The sequence below is a fragment of the Haliaeetus albicilla genome, chromosome 11 (genome assembly GCF_947461875.1).
Source record: "Haliaeetus albicilla chromosome 11, bHalAlb1.1, whole genome shotgun sequence".
Classification (NCBI taxonomy): Eukaryota; Metazoa; Chordata; class Aves; order Accipitriformes; family Accipitridae; genus Haliaeetus; species Haliaeetus albicilla.
The window spans coordinates 38,666,387-38,687,357 of NC_091493.1; the positions used below are offsets into that span (position 1 = coordinate 38,666,387).

The window sequence follows — 20,971 nt, forward strand, 5'->3', positions numbered from 1 at the left end:
TGAGGAACCTGGTATTTAGCTTCTGCTTGCGTGTACTGTAAACTTTTTTACATGTACACTTGTACACTCCAGCCCTTTGATCATCTTGGTGGCCCTCCTCTGGACTTGCTCCACCAGGTCCATGTCCCCCTTATGTCGGGGACCCCAGAGCTGAAGGCAGTACTGCAGGGGGGGTCTCACCAGAGCAGAGCAGAGGGGCAGAATCCCCTCCCTCCACCTGCTGGTCATGCTGCTTTTGATGCAACCCACGATACGGCTGGCTTTCTGGGCTGCGGACGCACATTGCCAGGTCATATTCAGTTTTTCATCCACTAATAACCCCAAGTCCTTTTCCGCAGGGCTGCTCTCAACCCATTTTCCACCCAGGCTGTATTTGGACCTTGCACTTGGCCTTGTTGCACTTCACGAGGTTGGCACGAGCCCACCTCTCAAGCCTGTCCAGGTCCCTCTGGATGGCATCCCTCCCCTCCAGTGAGCTGACCACACCACACAGCTTGGTGTCATCGGCAAACTTGCTGAGGGTGCGCTCAATCCCGCTGTCCGTGTCGCCAGCAAAGATGTTAAAATTCCTGTCTAACTTTTATGTCTTGAAAAAAATGAGTTTGCTTGTCCAAGAGTATGTAGTTGTTTGTCTTGTTCTGTGCTATTGGGTGTTTTTTATGTATTTTGGAGAGAGATTAATGTATTTTTACTTTCCTTTTGTATGTAGCAAACTCTTCACTGAATTCATCCTAAACGTTCCCATGAGCCGGCTCACAATCCAGAAGCTATACTGCCTGATAGAAATAGTACACAGTGACCTCTTCACGCAGCACGGTAAGCAGGATCTTTGCAACCATTAAATTGTCGCATTATTCATTGTCTCCAGATCTCTGCTAGTGCAAGGTTTGTCCTTGCTGCCAAACGCGGTGGAGGTTGTAACCAATTAAGGTTGTTCCTTTAGAAGGCCAAGAAGATTTAAAATAAGTGAGGAAATGCTAATTGACACTTACTGCAGGTTATAGATCATAAGGAAGTGAAAGCAAAAACGTGTAATTTTTAATTTAAAAGGGCACTAAGCATCCAGTGTTATTAGCATGTGTTATAACTTTAACTATGATATATTTTATCAAAAACTATTAGTTCAACTTTTGTGCTCAGTGAAGTTCTATGGAGAAAATGGAAGCTTTTGATGTCCTTTCTTTCGGAAGCATCATTCTCTCCCTTTAAGCTGTTCCCTAGCTGAAGTGAAACAACATACGAACCTTTTAGTGTGCCGTTCATCCATGCTTTCTTATTTTCTTCTTTTACATTAGTGGGCCAGTGAAAGGTAAGTTCAAGCACTTGTCTTACAAATTTCTTCATTTGAGGTGAAACATTTTATTCTTTTTCTAGATGACTGCATTTTAAATAACCTAAACTAAGTGTTTATGTGCTGTCAGAAAAAGTTAATGAGGGAGCAAATAGGCAATGGTTGAATGATAAAGGAAATTTGAAAGGGTTCTTCTGTCAAGTCAGAAATGCTGGGACCACATCATGCATAATGCTGATAAAAACTTTTCTGGTTCCAATTTAAAAGATGTTCTCGGTGGATTGGCTTTGTACTAGCCGGTCTTATGCCAGATCAGATAATGTCTAACCACAGCTATGTAACTTTTGCTGGATCTAGTAACTTTTATTTTCTTCCAGTTAGCAAACTATGCGTTTGCGCCTGGTGCAGTTCAGCGGCATTGCTATAAGGTGGGGGTATTGCATGGATCTGGTACTGACAACTGTGGAATTACGTACTGTTGCTCTTTCCACTTCTTTCCACGTGAAGTTTTCTTTCTAATTTTGCACAAGTATCAGTGAAGAATGATGCTCAAAGAATGAGCTTTATGTTTTGATGGTACTTTTTACTTAGACTGAATTTGTAGTAAGGTTTATAAGAAGTTTATGATTTATAAAAAGTACCTGTAAAATTATTGGGTCTATATGACACGTGTTACATGCAAGTTTAAAACTGAAACTTTGGGTTAAAAAAAAAAGTCTAATGAAACTAATACTGGAGATAATTGAGATCCTGGAGACTCTGAATCTTTCAAGAGAGAGAGCTTTTCCATAAGGAAGCCTTCAGTATAGTTACAGTGCCACTTGAGCAACAAGGCGTAACACAGGCTGTAAATTTAGTTCCTGCAGTTATGGATGGTGGTGAGGTAAGAATGAATCTCTGAAAAACAGTCTACCAGCCATGTCACTGCGTACTGCACCAGCAAGTCCAAATGCAGCTCAGCTCGATCTTCGTTTTTGAGACCGTCTTTTGAAATTGTTCAGTCCTTACGAGCAACATCAAATGATGTCAGTTTGAATTGCAGACTTTGCAAGAAGAAAAAGGAGGAATGCAGATGGAGTTACTGGCATTGGGGCTGGGGAAAAATGGTACTAGTCTCTCTGAGACCATTTTAATGTTTGCTCTTTCAGATACGTACATCAATGTTACTCCTTTCCTTCATTCATTCTTAGCTTGCTGTCTGTGTGGTAATTATTCCTTCTCCTGGCTGCTTTTAGGTCGCAAGGTCTTTGGGGCAGAAGTCAGTAATACAAGGTATTACACTTGACTGTCTTGGATAGGAGGAAATTGAGATAACTCAGATAAAACAAGAAATTATGACTATAAAAAGCACTCCTAAGGAAGGCTATGGGGCACATTTTGTTATTTCCTGTATTAATCTTTGACTTACTCAACCAATTTAATTTTCAGAGGTGGAAGGAGAAATTGTGTGTAGCTGATTTGTTTTTTAAATCTAACTCTCAAACTCAGCCGTTTGGGTTGCAGCAAATTGTACAGCTCAATGTTATGGAGCTCCTGAGAAATTTAAATGAATCTGTTTTAATAGCAGGGTCATTAATCTGAACTCAGTCCAGTTTTGTTGACAGAACAGTGCTACTTAACAGCTTTTGGATCTTATCAGGAGGCTCCTAACCAGAGGTTTTCATGTCACTGGCTGTTAAGAATGTATTAAATCTAACATGCTTCACTTGAGGCGCGGCGGCGATTCAAGGCACGTAGGCTGCAGGCGCTGCCCAGCCTGGCGTGCGTGGCACGGCGTGACGGCACGGGACGCGCGTTTCACCCCGCTGGAGCCCAGCCGTACCGCAGCAGGGATGTGAGCATACACACCTCTGCGCTGCCCTCCCTTCTCTACTGTTACACGGGACCCCATATATATATGTATTTTTTTGTGTGTGTTGATAAACAAAGCATTATCTTAAAAGCTTCTCTTGCCACTAGTAATTCTCTATAAAGCTTGTGACTGGAGAGCCAGTTGTGCTGGGAAGCTTTCATAAACACTAAACTTCACTTGAAAGTAAATTAAACCCCTAGCCACAGCCTTTGTTAAATTTAGATGTTTTTTCTTCCCTTGCTGTGTAGGTTTGAGTTCTTATTACTAAAACGTAGTTTGACTGCCTCTCCTCCTCATTGATTTAATAATTTTTAACTGATAGGCAATACTTTCATATAAGTATCCAACTAATCCTGTATCATATTGCAGAAATGAGATTTTCTTTTCTAAAAGCAATATGCAGTACAGGATTGTGGAATTGATGGAAAGCTCTAAAATGCACAGAAAATCAAACAGCATTTCATCAGTGTCTCTGTTGGTGAAAAATGCTCTGATTGTGTGCTTTGAGAGGTCAAGGAAGATTTGTTTGCGTCTCCGGAGGAATTAAAATTCAAAATACGTGAATTTGTGAAGCTTGAGGGATTTTGGGGGTGAGAGGGGTGGGTGTGTGAAATAGTTTGCTAAAGCATTGTGCCTGAAGAGCGATGTTGAATGATGGATGGTTCAGTGATCTTTATGAAATCTGAAGAGTTTGGGACGTTGGATGAGGATGTACTATGGTCTTCAAAAAAGGATGTAAAATATAGTTTTAAAATTTGTTCGCTTCTTTTCTAGTTATGTTGTGTGCCATTTCTGTGTCGCCTTCTGAAATTCAAGGGAACTTTTCTTCTTTGCAGAACTTGTACTTATTTTTAGTAAGCTTTCTTCAGGCCTGGCAGGAAAACCCTGTACATTCCTTAGGTTTTGCTGCTTTTGTCCTAACAGTGGCTCATAATTGAGCCCTAGTACCAAAGGGAAAAAGAAAAATCAGTATGTAGCTGGTCAGTCAAAGCAATGTTAAGCAGAGTGTGTGTGTATTTGTGTATATGTATTTGATAGGAGAATTATAGCTAGGTGGCTTCAAGGAGCATATTTTTCCAGGCTTGTGGTTATTTTCAGAGGCCAACAAGTAAAGTCATCCCTCTGTGTAGACTAAATCCGTATCAGATCTTCGTGCTTCTAGTTTCTGTCCTTAAAACAACAAATATTCAAATATCACTAAGAAGAAAAGATTTTCCTGTCGATTCCCTGCTAACATAAAGACAGCTGTTTCTGCCCATTTTCAGGGGTTATGTTGATCGAGTTCAAGGCCTGTTTTTCACATCTTAGGTGATCTGCCTTTTACCCCCTCCATGTTTGCATCAATAATCTATTATGGCTTTGTCAAAATAAATGTGATTTTTTTTTTTTTTTTTTTTTCCCTGGAAGAGCATAAGGTTGCATCTTGTTTTACTTGAGCATGGAAAATAATCCCTAACGTGATCATGCTCAGTTGCCCTTTTTCTGTTGACACTGTAGACCTGTGTTATACATTGGGTTAGTCTTTGTTCCCTTTCTTATGTGAGGAAATGCTTCCTGGAAGGTCACGAAAAGATCATTTGGTCACGGCTGCTGCAGAAGTTCTCCGCAGTGCTTAGCATGACTGTGTCCAAGGGCAAAATCACAGCAATGATCTAAGTGTGCCCTTTAGGAGTTTTTTCAAGAGCTAAACTGCCATATTTTCCCATACTCTGTTGGATGATTTATCTCATTTTTGGGTGTATTTATTGCCCAGGTAGTGGTATTGGTAGGTTAAAGGATAGTTGTGAACAGGGAGGTTGGCAGTCTCTGCTTTGGAGGAGTTCATTTGACTCTGTCCCACTCCCTGATTTTTGTCGAGAAGAAAATGATTGGGCAGAAGTCCTTTGCCTTGGGGCTGGATGCTTCTGTAGGGTCTTTGAACACCCCAGTGTTTGTCTGTGCTAACTGGGATGCAGCTTTTTGCATGCAGTAAAGCATTTTAAATTTTCAGTGATTAACATCCTGATTCAGCAAGTAACTCGACTTTGAGACGTGAATAGAGTCTTAAATGTACTAATTTAGACCAATATTTATGTATCTTCCTCAGTGAGGACCCAAGTATGTCAATATGTTCTTACATATGCCATACATACATATTTTATGTATGTATCTTTAAACACAGGATAAATATATATATAATAATTATATAAAAACCTTTACATGACCATATAGAAGTAAATGCATGTATAAATAAGTTATTACCCCCACCACAATAATTTACATAGATCTGTTACAGTGTCTGTGTAAAGCAGCAAACTTTTTTGATTGAAAACAACCCTGCATCTCTTCTCCCTTTCATGTCCCTCTCCCCTCCAAAAAACACCAACCTCAAACCCTGAAACAGAGGAAGCATTTCTTTACATTAGCACCCGAAACAGTTCTGTGTTGTAAAAATCTTCTGTAAGAGCATGTCCAAATCGAAGTATTAATTTAAAAATTGGTGTGCAGGAGTATTCTAATAACCTAATGCATGTTTTCAGTTCTAAATGTGTAAGTACTTATGGTTGGTTTGTAAATGAAGTATCTTATCGTTGCAAACTTAAAAATTTTGGTTTTATGTAAATAGTGATTTATCTGGTTTGTTTTGTCCCATAGAGTTGTTTGTATTCTCTGTTGCTTTGTTTTATAAATGACTTGAAGCCAAGTGAGCGGTGTAGCTACTGTATTCTTAAATAGTTAGAAAACCTAGTGATTTCTCCATTAGGAAATTGTTAGTCTATTAAATATTAGTAGATAGCATATAGCATTTCTAAGAGTCTTATTAATTATGACTAACATAACAATCTTTGTCGCCATGCCGTGTAGCGGAAACAAGGTTACTAAGCATAGGTTTTATTTTTTTGGCTATGTTAACTAAATGATCCATAAAATAAAGAAACACATTTGTCAGTGTCCCTCCAAATAAAATGTTTTTAAATTGACAAAAATTTATTGCGTGTATTTAGCTTCAGCATAGTTCCTGTGTCAGTGTTTCATTTCATCCAAGTCTTTGCTTGGATGCTCCTAAGTTGATAATGCCTCCTGAGCATCCTTTTATAAAGATTAATATTTTATTCTCGCTGCACATTCCTGTGACATTAATCATTGTGGGTTGGACTTGGTGCAGTAGAGAACAGATGTCGAATTATTGTTGTCTGTAATCATTGTGCATCATACTCATGAGCTATCTTCAGAGCTGGCTTTTGAGCAGGAGACTAATGTTATAGACTATAGATTTATCAAGGTTGCCCATTAATCAGGGCTGGGAGGTGTTTGTGACAGGCAGGCTGGTGAAGGTTAACCTTTCCTCTTCTGTACTTCTAAGTAATCAAGATACAGTTGATCAACCCAGTGTTTTTCAAAGTAGTTTATGGCAAAGGATGCACTTAAAACCTTACCTTCTTGTAGAGTGTGTTACCACAGTTCTAGATTTGTTTAAATATATATAGAGAGATATTTGTGTGTGTGTTGGTGGGTTCCATCTTGGGATTTTGTTGCCTTCTAGCTCTAGTATTTTATCCGAGGTAACCTGGAATACCTTAAACCGACGGGATTGTTTCAGTAGCTGTTCCTACTTCGGTTCAGCGTGGAGCTGGGATCTGCTGTGTGATTAGAGACCAACGGGGCAAAGGTATCGGGACGTTGCGGGAGCCGGCGCCGGCAGCGCGGTACGGACACCCTCGCATCAGCGAGGGCCGGCTGCGTGCTGCGCGGTTTTAATGAGAGCCCAGGCAGCAGGGCTAGGGAAGATCTTCTGATAGCCTGCAAACAGGCCTTTAAAAAACAGCAAGAGAAAGGAAAAGTATGTAAAAATCATCCAGTATGTAAATATGATTTTATTACCTGCCAGATGCTGAGTATTATGAAGTACTCTTTTGATTCCAAGCGTAGCTTTCGTCTTTCCCAGTGGCAATATTTATTCCTTTTTGCCTACTTCAAAGTAAGCTCTATATCACTGTTTCTTCCTTAGCATAAAAGTTCCACTGGTGATTTGAAGGCCAAGTAATCTTTAGAAAGATTTCACAGTGTTGGTGCTTGCACGGTTCTCTGGGGTGTGGGTGTTTGTTTGTTTTGTTGGTTGTGGTTTATGGGCTTGTTTGTTTTTAAAAATCTGGGAAGGATTTGGATCTTTTCATCAAGTACCCAGCACACCCTGACACTTTGTTTTATCCTCCCAGGTTTATAACCTGCAATGGCTACAAACCAAACAGCAGATGTTCACAAGTTGACGTTGAGGAAGGCAGAGAGACTGTAAGGTGGTAACTGAGGAGCGTTGTCAAGTCTACCCAAGGGAACTTAGTCTTTTGTCTAGGTTGTGTAATTCTAAATGAAGCAGTATGACAAATCAATTAGTTTTTCCTTTCTCAGAAATTCAACTTGAATACCTTCCCTATTGATTAGAGCATACTCTAAACAATCTAACTCAAAGGTGACATAGCTGCAATTTTTGCCTTCTGCGTGCTTGCAGATACTAAATTGGTCTTTGACCGTTCTCTACTAGTGGGGCTTAACGGGGACATGAAACATTTTCAAACCTCTAATTAGGGGCCTTTGTAAGTTATTAAAGATTGATTCACCTCGCAGGCTTGACAAAGGCACATTTGTATGTCTTTGCTGGAGTGCTTAGCAACTGGGCATCTGGGTTCTTTCTCTCCCCTGCGTTTGGTGAAAGGAGTGTGCTACACCACTGTCTTCTGTTTTTTGGGTTTTTTTTCTTAATCTGCTCTTTTCTTTCCAAGTTAGTCAAAACCTAAGGTAACGACATGCACTGAAGTTTCACAAATGTGGTGAAACAAGGCTCCAATCATAAAGCATCTCTGGGACAAACAGACTGAGCTCAACTAGGCCATTCATTGGGTTGAAATTTATATGGAAAATTAGTAGTTAATTTTGACCTGCATCCATCTGGTGATTCTTGTCATGCAAGAACTGTCTGAGTACTTGAGCAAGGAAGGGAACGTTTTTGGGGATAGGAGTGAGTGGTCAAGGGCTGGAGCAGTTCAGAGGCAGAAGTTTAAAGTGAATGTAAAATGGTGATTATGTAAAATACACGGCTAGTCAGTACCAGGAAAACCTTCTTTATGTAATGGCTGGATCTTCACTCAGGGGGATGCTGTGTTTTGGGGGTTTTTTTAGTTGCCCTCCCCCCCCCTTTTTTTTTTTTTTTTTTTTATAGCTAAGGGTATGCATTTGAAATACGTGACAGCAAACTGTTACTTTAAATGCACGTATATCATTGTCTACTGTATTAGGGCAGTTTGGAGACTTCTAAATAGCTTTAGATCATTTAATGAGCATCCTGGTAAATAAGCTCTTTCAGTGAGGTCAATTCTGTTTAGCCATTTGTTTCACAGAGATCACTACCTCCTTTCACTTTTGATATCTGTATAGATTTAGGATAATATAGTTGTAAACAAATAATGGGAACTTAAGATGAAGATGTTTCTCTGTTACTAGATTTGGATCTTTTGTAATCCAGTTCTCTGCTACCTGATGGAAGTGAATATGGGGGGATTTGATGAAGTCACGAGTATGTGTATTTCCCCATGTAAATACATTGCAGGGTCTAATGTCTGTTTCTTGAGGCAAAAAATTCAGCAAACCCACCATGGTTTTTCTCCTTTTTGAGCTATAAAGCGTGAGGTTAAAGGACCAAGAAGCAATTAAATAGAAAAACCCTGCACTGAAGAAACTAACTCTTCAAAGTACTTTGTTTTGAATGAGAGCTCACTTGTGCATTCCTAGTGAACATGTACTTATGTGAGTCACTTGAGACTGAAGAATATTTCTCTTGAACTACTAGAGGTTGGGTGTGCTTATACACTGTTATTTCTTATCCTCCATGTGTGAGCTTACAAGGCAGAATGAGGAATCTGCTGTTTCGGTTCCTCTCTAGCATCTTGTTGAGGTGGAGTGCTCTCTCTTCTGCATTATAGCATGGTTTTTCTTGATTTTTTTTTTTTTTTTTTTTTCATGTCAGTGACTTTTATTTTTCCCCATTGTGCAGTTGGTGAGAGCAGGATTCCAGCCTTTGTGCTGTAGGGACAAGTTCGTGGAGGTGCCCCTCCTGTAGGATACAGAAGGCTGTGGTCACCGATGACCTGGGAGTTCTGAGGCAGCTGCGGAGAATAGTTCAAGTCATTGCAATTGGACCTTAGGGCACTGGCTGAAGGCTTCTAGAAGACTTTGGACAGAGACTTGGTTCACCGTGAAGTCCATCTTTGTCTCATCCATCCTGTTTCCTTCTCTTTTTTAGTAGCAGAAGCAAGTCCTCTTGAGCCCATACATTATAACTGAGAGTCATCTAGTGAGAGTAATTTTCACTGAGTTTTTAATGCCTGTATCAATTTTTCCACTGAAAGCCAAAACGCAACACTGTAAGCATGTATTGATTTCTTTGTCCTTGGCACCCCTTTGCCTACTAGCTGTCAGTTTTTTCTGGTACCTGCAGTGCATATTTTAGCACTGGTGATACTGCCTTGTCCCTCCCATGCTTGTAACCGGCAGACTCTCAGCCGAGCCTCGGTTTTCACCGTGGAGGGATTTTGAAGTTGGCGTCTGTGTGGGACCTGTGCAGTGCAATTGGGTACTCTGTTTACAATAGTACCTTCTACAGCACTGACACCTCGGTACCCGGGGTGCGGCATCTCCTAAATACTGTCAGGAATGGTCGAGAGTGGAAGTGCACATTCTGTCTGTGGATGTCTCTTCAGCAAAAGATGAAGCTACTAAAGGTACTTAATTCTGGTGAATCAAAGCCAGGGCCACCATCTTTTTGTCACCAAGATCTTCGTCATCCTTTGAACTACTGGTATTTGCTGTAGCTTCTTAGCACCGATTTGCTTATTCCGTAACTCCTGCCCATCCCGACTGCTTCTGGGTGCCAGTTGTATCCACTGCAAAAGGACAGAGACCAAATGTATATCAATAAAGGGAGTTGGTTGCAGAAGGAGCTTCTGCCGTTGAGCAGCACTCTACTGCTACCAAGAGGAAGCTTCCTAGTGTTGAAAGCGTTACTGTGAGCTATTGATCTTTTTGCTTCTCAGGAAAGTGTTAGGTATAACCCTAAATAAGTGCTTTCACCTTGCAGTATGGAGTCATCCCCTCTTAACTGAGATTAATCTCCAGTTTTCATTTTTTAGTCTTGTGCCTCCTGCTGTGGTCTGTATGTTACACTCTTGATGTCAGGATGGTGATACTTACTGGTCCAGAACTACTTAAAATTATCTTAAATAAAGACTTAATTGAGTGCTCATGAGCATTTCTGATGCTCCAGGGACTTCAGCTTTTGTGTGAAAATAATTTCTAAGCAAAGATATAGTCATTAAGGACTGCCATGAAGCCTCCTCTCATGAGTCATCCATGTGCCATCAAGTCCAAGCAATTTGGGTAATATCACTAAAAAAAAAATGTCAGCGTGTTAGATCTTTTGTGTGGCTGTCAAGAGCTTCATCCATATTTTCCCACGTACTATATTATTAGAGATCTCATGGACCAACAACCAATGTAGCATTTGACAAAGTGAATTCTTCAGTTGTGTTTTCAGAGATTGTTGGCCAGGTGGATTTTATAGTACACGGGCAACTTTTTGGAGTGACCCATGTTGTGATAGTGTATGTCCATGTTTCAGGAAAACAAAAATTTCTTATTGCTAACTGTTGTTTTTCAAGATACTTGGTTCGTGTGCATATACATGCATAGCTGAGCTGCTTTCTGTCTGCATATGACTTCTCTGAGAAAAAGCTGCCTGCCAGATTGGTAATCCAGCCCTTGTAGTACAGAAACATAGTACTCCTTTGGACAAAGGAGAGATCACGCCTTGTTCCATATGTACATGAGATAGCTGGGTAGGTCGGTAGGGAAAGGGAGTTGGGAACTGGTGTCTATTAGGGTAAAATAGCTGGAAAAGTCTCATGGTTTTCTTCTGTTCCTGTTCTACAGTATTATTTAAAGGAGGTGGAAAAATACCAAAATGCTCTAAATTCTTCCTTGTCCCTTCCCGCTCTCCTTTTCCTCACCCCCCAAATAATGTTTTAGTACTATGCTGATGGTATATATACTGTGTAATTTAATCATTATTTTGTCTTGAGTAAGTCAGGCTCTGATGAACAAGAATAACCAGTTCCCCTCCTTTGGGCATGGATTTACTTGGGGGCTGGGAATGGGGGAAGCTAAAGGGTTTTAACTTCACTCTTCCCTGCTTTTGCACATAAAGTGAGCATGCTTCTAGTCTCGTGCTGTGGTTGGTTGCAGCTGATGCCACCGTGGCAGAAGGCAGGTATCTCTGGCCGTGCCATCTCTCCTGAAGGAAAAAGAGCACGGTCCAGGGTTAGGAGTGAACCCTAGGGGCCTGCACTCTCTCTGGGCAAGACAGTTTGCAGGTTATACGTTAATTAGATCCGTTAGATCAGTGCCCCAGTGTTACCTGTTGGTAGCTTTAGGAATATCAATTTTCGCCTTATTTCCCTTACGTGCTTGACTTGAGCTAAAATGTTGACCTCTATTATTTAGCTCCATGTCCATTTTCTTCATCTTCCCTATCTCTCTCTGCAAGTCCTGTACTTGCTTTGTACAGGCAACTACATCTGAGTACCAGCAAAAAGTATTTCAGCAGCACTTTTTGAGCTATAAAAGACCACGCCGTGCAGCTGAATGTTATTCTGAATAGCCCCATACCTCTCAGTGAATCATGTTTGTGTGGTTAGGCTATGCTGCACTGGTAACCAGTACAGGTAAGGTGAAGGAAGTTTAATACATCTTGCCAACGCTCAACCAGTCAAGCAAGCATGAAGCTAAGCATGTACATAACGCTTGCGATGGTGCTGGATAGGTCCAGTTAATCCATGTTTTTAAGCAGAGACAGTTAACATCAGTGAGACCACTCAAGTACTTTGCTGAACTGGGGCCGGGGGTGGCGCAGGTGGGAGGGTAGTGCTTGTCTGAGCATTCTTAACCTAATGACTTCATTTTCACTTGCTTGTAACTTTTTCAGGTTTTTATATTTTGGGTTGAGAAGCAAGTGACTGGAAATCTGGACTTACCTTCTTTTTCCTGATTTAATTTTTTTAATCTTAACGTAAGCACTGAAGCAGATCGGCTGTTTAGGCAGTGCTATGAAGTTATTTAAAGCTGTGTATGTAACCTTATGTTTTGTGTGCAGACTGCAGGGAAATCTTGCTGCCAACAATGACAGATCAGCTGAAGTATCACTTGGAAAGACAAGAAGATTTGGAGGCTTGTTGCCAGTTGCTGAGTAACATCCTGGAAGTGCTGTACAAGAAAGACGTGGTTAGTATCGTACAGTTCTGTGATGATTAGCACTTAAAAGAAATGGATCTTAGTAGAATGAATTAAGCAGGTAACTCCTGATGGCTTAGTTTTTCTTCTCCCCCACCCAACCAGTCTCTCTTAAGTCTTCTTTTTAGGTGTCCAGTGACGAGGATGTGTTGTGTGACATCTCAGGATGTTTCTTACTGTTTCTGAGGCACATCCAATACAACACTCTTACTCAATAACACTTTTCCAGACATTGGTTAGATAGTGAGTAAACAGATATTCTTAGGACTTCAACTTGTCTCTTACATGGTGTTTAGCCTCTGCAAGGTGGAAAATGTTTGGTTTGGTTTGGCTTTTTATTTTCCCCATGAGCATTTTGGGAAATGCACACTTGAGTTGTATTGATACTGGCCTGATACTGGCCTGCCCAGTCTGAAGGAGGGGGTGGGGGTACACACACACACGTACCCACACACAAACATACACTTTTGCCAACACAGTAAACTTGTTTAGCTTTTTGCAGTGCCATTTCAAGTTAGCTAGTGGAATTCTCCACCTCGGTAAGAGATAATCTGAACTTGGAAAGTGGCGGCTTCTGCATAAATATTATAACTGGCGTAGTTGTCTTATCCATTCAGAACGTGCACGTATGAGACAGTTGCGCATGAGAACCTGTGCAGTGCCCTGGGCTGGTATGCAGATGTGTATCTTGCATAATAGTCCCTTTTTTGTCTTTCCATGACTTCACACAAGTATGCAAATACTAGTGCTTTGCCAGAGAGCTGTAATGATTTGGTGCTCTCTTTGGGCTGATGAGGCTGCTGCCTGAACCTTCAGTCCTACGCAGAATCATACACTAATTTAGTTGGAAAGGACCTCAGGGGTCAGCTACTCTCACGTTGTATCTAGCATCTTATTTAACTACGTTTTTTGGGCTCCTTCTGATTTTGTTTCTTTTTTAAAGTGGTTCTGTGTGACTGCTTCAGAAAGTGGGTTATTTTAAAAAAGGAGCTTGTTTTTGACAGCTTGGCTCCTTCCTGTCACTCTTTGTTGGCTGCATTTCTCCTCGTGGTAGCAACTCGCTCACGGCTCCACCATCTCCTGGGCTGAGCCCAGCTGGAGCGGGGCTGCAGGAATGGCAGGAGCAGAGCCGAGATGGAGAAGGGGACGGGGAAAGGAAGGAAACGCTGCGAGTGAGGGGCTGTGTAAAGTAAAACTGAAGAACGGGCAGGAGCAGCACAAGTGCCAGGAACGCAAAGAGGAGAAAAATCTTGGAGAGAACTCACAGGAGAGAAAGGAGGGAGAGCTGAAGGGTGGAGCGGAGCAGGGTGCCGAGATAGATGCATTCTTCCATGCAGATGCTCTTGGTACCAGAATTGTAAGGTTTATCCTAAAGACAGGTCTGTCAGCAGCAGGAAGAAAAGTCTATACTGGAGCGGTAGCTGTGTATATACATACTGATCGTAACTCGTTCTTCAAATATGCAAATGCGTGTTTTGTATATGCAAGTCTGCCTTTGGTAATTAAACATAACCCAGTGATAAGATGTGGGTTATTATACGGATCCAAGGGCAAGAAAGAAAATGGTTCATCAGAATGTTTGTTTGATGGTCAAGAAGCAACACAAAGATGCTGCTTTATTTACATAATTATCTGCAAAAACGCTTGCAAATGTTGGCTATAGAATTGTTTCCTCTTTCCATCTCACAGACCACTTTTGAAGTCTTCTCCTTCAGGCTAGTGAAAACCATGAAGAAGCCTGTTTATAAAGTAAAAGATGGGAGCAAAGCTCATCTGTTTCTTTCTCCTTGTTATGTGTTTTTGGCTTCAGCTCCTGTAACCACCATTCTGCATGAGGTTTCTGAACTTGTTCTTAAAAGCTGGTTGCACTAAATACTTCATTTTCAACTCTTTCAAAAATAGTGGCAGATTAATTCAAATACAGAAATATTAATTTGAAACAATTGACTGAAATAGCAGCTCCATAACCAAAGTTTTGCTTTGCTTTGCTGTTTCTTTTAATTGAGCTGTTGCACAATAGCCCCCCAGATTTGGTAATGCCTATGGGCTTTTGATGTTGGAAAAATGACTTAGGAAAATAAAATTATTAAGTAACTAAATGTCATAGGCTTCGTTATATTTCCAGGGACTTGCCGTTCATTTAAATAATTGTAACGGTACATGTTAATTTATCAGTAACATGTATTAATAAAATAGACTTTGCATGGTGTTTGTTAAAATGGGAGACTAATTTTCTGCTTTTGATCAGCAGCAGTGAGTGATGTTTTATTTAACTTTCACAAGACGGGCAGATTTAAAGGCAAGCGTAAATAGTTCAAATGTATTGGTGTCTGTTGTATCTAGTTACCACTAATTTATTCTTTTTCCTTAGGGGCCAACACAACGACATGTCCAGATAATCATGGAAAAGCTATTGAGGACAGTAAACAGAACAGTCATTTCCATGGGACGTGATTCAGAGCTCATTGTAAGTGTCTCTTGATGTAAACTTAAATACCTTTGTCACATCTTTTTGAACCTGACTGTAATAGGATTTCAATCCCAGGTGACCCAAAGCAATCAAAAGCTTCTGCAACTGTCTTTGTGTTCAGTATGCTGTAAAACATTGGCTTGTAATTTTTGTGTGGTTTACACAAGGGGAGAAAAGATACTTGAAAAATATCGGTGGCCAGGTGATTAGCCAGATTTTAGAGGTCTGTGTTAACCAAAACGATGTATTATTTGTAATTAGCCAGCTGAAAAGCATGGAAATGAAAGACTTGCATGTTTGTTACTACATTAGCAATCATTCGACTCTACAAGTATTTACTTGTCTTTTTTGACTACAACTGAGATAACCAAGATAATGGCAGTAATCAAATGATTGAAGAATAGAGCCCCAAATTATTACATTTTGAAAAGCTAGAGGAAGGGCTGATGCAGTAGCTGCAAGTTACTGTGTTCCACTTCAGTGGCATAGCACTGTGATTGTGAAGCCTGAGACTTCAATTTTTCACCTGTATCATTAATATTCGCCTAAATAATGAAAAAAAAAAAAAGTGAGGCCTATTGATACCTAAACTGGGGATAGATCTTAGTGTGGTTTTGGGAGTCTCACTGTGTGTTTGCCTTTACCTTATATTGTTCTTTAGGTGTCTGCATCTGGCAACTGATAATAATAGCAAACTGGTCAAAGTGGACCAGATTTCTTATCGGTCTGAGTAACTGTCCTATTCTACATTAATTTGGTTCATTTGGTTCGATACACTGATTTCTTTCTTAAAAAAGGGTTTATTTGTTAGTCAGATAGATCTGAGTCCATTAGCACTTTCTTTTTTTTGCTGTCCCCTTTCTTTTCCAATTTTATTCTCTCTGTAATTGTACAGAGTGATATTTGACTTTTTATGAGAAGGCTGTCTGTCCTCAGCACATCCTACTTATCTACTGCTGTCCCATTTACTTGGCATATGGTGGTGCTTGTGTTGGCAAACATATTGCAATTTTAGTTTTGTCTTCAGTGCGTCATCTGCTAAGGTTTTTTTTGTCTTTCACTTTTATCACTTTAATTTGCTGCAGTATTTTTTGTTGTAAGAAAGTGATAATGGATCACTAGATCCATTGTTGGAGCAAGAAATGGTTATAAGTAGAGATCATTCTTACAGAATATTCTAGTGCTGTAATGTGTTTATATGTGATTGTCACTTTGTGTGTTACCACAGAAGTTATTAATAATACGCAGAACTTTACTTCTTCCCTTAGTTGCACAGAAGGTGTAGTCTTGCAAGACATATATACAGGAAACTTCTTCAGTTATAATTAGGATGTGAATTAATTATTATTTTGATGAACATGATTTAGTTGATATTTTAAAATGTTAATTATTCCTTTTGCGTTTATCAAATTATATTTGAACACTTCTCCTGTATATATTTTAACTAAGTACAGTTGTATTAAAAATATCCATAGTGATCATGAATACAGCTTGAAATCACTCTATCCTCACACTCTATCATTATGTAATGAGTATTAATAGGATGGGCTATTTTCAAGGAGTACTTACTCCTATCTTAAAATGTAGTGCGTGGTGGAAAGCATGTTCCTGTAATCAACCAGTAATAATTCATTTTTGTGGCATCAGCAAAGTAGGAAGAGTAAAATGCAAGTGATAATTAGCAAGCATAACCTGACTTCTCTTGGATCAGAATCAGGTTGAAATTATGTATTAACTTTTCTTTTGTCAATACTAGTATGGCTTTACCTGGAACTTATATTAGAAGATTAACCATAAAGCATGCGTAGAAGGAAGGAATTTTAAAAATAAAGGATCTTATAGAGGCATAATTTAAGTAACAAGAACTTTTTCAAATGAAGTAAACTACAGAACATAGCAATTTGTTTCTTATATAAAGATAGCTATATTGGTGTACTAAAGCTGGCATGTTTTCACCTTGAAGAAATACTTAGCTGTGTCATCTTCATCCAAAACCTAATGTTGCATAATACGCTTGAAATATAAAAAAAATACCTTGCATCAAAAATACTGAGAAACTGGCATTTATTCCTGTAGATGTGAACTATACATCCATTAAGATTTATCAGCTGTTAGCTTCATTCTGGAAGCGTTCCTCTGAGGATCGTGTTTTGAGTAGCTCAAACAAATGGAAGACGCGGTCATTCTTGTCGGAGACAAGACTTCTGTGGCAATACAGAAACATAGATTCCTAATCCCCTTGCAGAGTCAATCAAGTTCATTTAATTTCACATTCTTTATAAACCTCTGGCCTAATCACCGTGGTGGAACTACTGTGGCATTTGGGATGCATGAACTTTGGGATCTATAGGGGTAAACATCAAAGACAATTGTTTTGTAGAAATTGTTTAATTTACATTTTAATAATATTCTTTGTATATACCCTTCCGCGTTTGAGGCTTGCGTGACTTACACACGTTGTTTTTGACTGTATGATAAGTCAGTGAGAGCTGGTGTTTCTGAGAGGCCGGAGTTCTACGTGATCAGCAGAGGACTGTAAAGAATTTAAGTGGTCAAGTGAAAATGCAGTTATCTTGGAACCGCGGTGGCGGAAGTGGAATGCTTAAACATAATGTGATTTTACGTTAGTGAACAAAAGTCTTGAGTAGAAAGTGAGGTTGCTAGATATGCTAATGTAATGGGAACATAAGACACTAAATTTACTGTTTCAGGAGGATATGCATTTAGAGGCTATTAAAGATATCATAAATAATTCAAATTACTTTCTGTACTTTATAACCTATGGATAGGGTTCTGTATGTCTGTATGAATGACTGTTACTGGGTCAGTTTCCTTTGGAACAACATTGACAAAAGATGGGTGAGTTGTACTGCCTACGTGACCAAAACCCTGACCTTCAGGGTAAGGCAAGGGACCAGCCTGCAGCCTACGGCGGTGGCGGGACCAGCGCAGTAATCTGTTCAGGTCTGTTTGTTTCACTGTGGCACAAACACTCCACCTTAATCCAGGAAATAAGAAAAGATTTTGGTAACTCTTACCTGATGCCTGCCGTGTCCCCATCTAAATATGGGAGGTATTGGATATGACCTTTTAATGTTTTTTTGGTCTTCAGTATTCTTCAAGGCTGCATCTTGCATCTGTGGCAAAGCTTCTGTCTGTTAAACCTTAAATTGCCAGTTAACTGTGTTTAATTACAGGAGGTGCCTTATCTACAGTGTGGAACAGACTGGAAAGATTCCCCAATAGTCTGTTTTGACTTTGCACAGCTTTTTTTTTTTTGTGTGTGTGTTTTTGCTTCCTTAAATGTGTGAGTTTCTAGATAAAAATCGTAAGCTATTTTTATCATATACCTTCCAAAGAGAATTATCTCAAAATAAGACAGATGAGTTGTAAGAAGAAAAACTAGACAATAAATAAAACAGAGTATAAGTGATAGATTAAAATCTGATTTGACCATAATTTTTGTAGAAGTTGGTAGCAAGATGAATTGAAGTTAACATTTGTGACACTGCACACTTTCTTCTAGCCTCCAGAACTTGTAAAAAAAAAAACCCACCCAAACCCTCAGTTTCACTGGTGTCTGTATTAAATAAGATTAAGTACAGACTGGCCACTTAGGTTGTTTCAGTGAAAGCAGTGAATTTATATACTTGGAAATTAGCATTAGTTTCCAGTCGGCCATATCAAACGGCTTTTTAACATGCAATAAAAATGTCTTGTCACCATTTTAATTCTCATTATTTTGGGCTACTTTTTCCTCTGGAAATCTCACGGTGATTTTTACTTGGTCTGTTTGCTGACTGAGTAGAAGGTTCTGTGTGTGTTATTGTAGTTGAAGTTAAGAACTAGCTGCAGCCTGTGGGTGCTGAGTTGTCTGATCCAGGGTTGGGGTTCATTGCTGCTCACAGAATTTAGCTGCTTTGGGCTACTTCTGCATGCGCCTAGAGCTAGTCCTGCTTGTGATGCAGTACGAAGTCACCTATAACAAGACCACAAAATCTCTCATACTGAAGAACATGTTATCTGAAAAAAAAAAAAGTAAATTGAGCATGCTTCCTTTTCTTTTTTGAAGGATAATTTTAAACCATCTCTTTCCTTGCCTAGTAACTTTTGAACAATGTTGTGTTCCATGTGAGTCAGCGTATTGGCCTCCTTCAGTAAATCAGAATTGACTGGCCACGATGGTAGGTCCAAAATGACATCATGACTACTCCCCACTTCCTTGTGGTCAGCCGCTTGGTATGTTTCTCATTTAGAAAGCCAAGAAAAACAAGCTGGTTGCTGAACTCTTTAATTTCAGAAAGGACATCCAGATGGGGTTTTTGGATCCCTCTGTGTACAATTTTTGGAAGATACTTCAGTTGGCAGATTTGTGCAACTGTGCGATGATCATCTGTGAAATAGACAAGCTTGATTCCTTTATACGGTGGAAGAAATCAAATTCATTTTGATACAGAAAAAAATCTAGCTCACAGATATAAGAGCAAAGAGTATAGGAAGTGGCTGTACTCCTAAGAGACTCTGTCCTTAAGAGCAGTGGCTCTGAAATATAGTGAACAAAGTCAGTGTGAACACCTGCTGTGATCAGGGAAAAAATGCTATTTTAGATTCTCCTGGGATGTGTGACTAGGAGGCAGTGGATGGGAGAGGACTTTTATGACTTCACTGTTGAGTGGAGCGTTTCCCACGTCAGTTTTTGCCCCCCCGCTACGCTTTAGAACAAGGATGTGGTGAAACCAAAAGAGAAATGCTGCGGAAATCGCCAGAAAGTGGAGAGAGTCAGTGATTTGTGGTGCGAGATGTGAAAGCCGTCTGAGGTTAACAAAGAAGATTTAGAGGTGCCCCTCGGTGGTAGTGAAGGAGAATCTATGTAGGGTGAAGACGACACCTGTCAAAGGGAAGAGGAGGAGCTGGTGACCGCACGGGAGAGCGAGCAGGCTGAAGTAGAGCAGAGGATATGCGCTGGTGTGGGAAGTGAACGCTGGAATAATCGATCAGTCAAAGACAGTGGTGGATTCTCCATCTCTTGGCATCGTCAAGGCAGGATGCCCTTCTGGAAGGCAGTAAAATACGAGTCTAAGTCTAAGTAAGATATGAGTTATTGAGGGTCACAGGAGAGAGTTCTGGGGCTAAAAGTGATTTAGGAGTTGAAGCTAGATGTAAATCATCTTTCTGTGCCTTAAAATCTGTCAAGTTAGGATTAATGGGTTCCAAAATGTTGGGGAGAAAGCTTTATTGTCTTCACCGGACTTCTACCATGTAAAAAAACTACAGTATGTTTTATTGAATTGCATGTCTTCTTATCTTTCAAAAACATTTGAAATTATGTATTGCAAAATAAATTCAGAACAACTGAAGTGGTGTTTAGAATGATGGGCATGATTTTGTTCCATCACTAATACTTTGCTTTTTTTATGTTGTAAAATGCAGTATCACTGCTGCAGCGAATGGGTATGGAGTATGTCCTAGCAATGTTTATTGGGACAAACTGCATTCACCTAAACAAATTGACAGCAAATTTCTAGCACTCCAATTATTTTAATAAGCCACAGTTGTATTTTATGGATGCTGAAATAATACTAAAAATCTTTCCATGCAGTCTGTTTCATTCTACTAGAACAGAATTTTGTCGGTATAGCAGTCATATTTTTAGTGGCAATCCAGTTAACAAATTCCAGTAGTAATATATAATTCGTGCTATTATACAGATACTAAAGAAGTGGTATAATCTAACAGAGTACTTGATTTGAAAGTGTTCACGAAAAATGAACCTATTTGATTTTGAAAAAATAATTAACCTTTAAAACGTAGAGTGAAATTAAAGGCATCGACAGTGGTTTTGCATCTTAAGCAAGAAAAAGCAAACACTTTGTACCAATGGTAGGATTTTTCAGTTTTAATCATGATTTTTTTTTCAGTTTATCCTGATTTTTAAACTATTTTTACAGTGACTTTTTTCTTTTAAGAAAACAAGTGATACTCACATGAATAGTGTTTCCTAATAGTTCTAAAACAAAGAATCTAACTGTTGCTTAATGGAAAT

The 20,971-nt window shown here is 39.6% G+C and overlaps 1 protein-coding gene across 2 annotated transcripts in view; it reads left to right on the forward strand.

Annotated features, from left to right (window-relative positions):
* DOCK1 (dedicator of cytokinesis 1) overlaps positions 1-20,971 on the forward strand; it is a 313,031-nt gene that overhangs the window by 81,706 nt on the left and 210,354 nt on the right. For both annotated transcript variants that reach the window (XM_069797209.1, XM_069797210.1), the window contains exons 25-27: positions 710-816; positions 12,322-12,449; positions 14,830-14,925. In XM_069797209.1, coding sequence (XP_069653310.1) covers positions 710-816; positions 12,322-12,449; positions 14,830-14,925 — 331 coding nt within the window. The remainder of the gene's footprint in view (positions 1-709; positions 817-12,321; positions 12,450-14,829; positions 14,926-20,971) is intronic.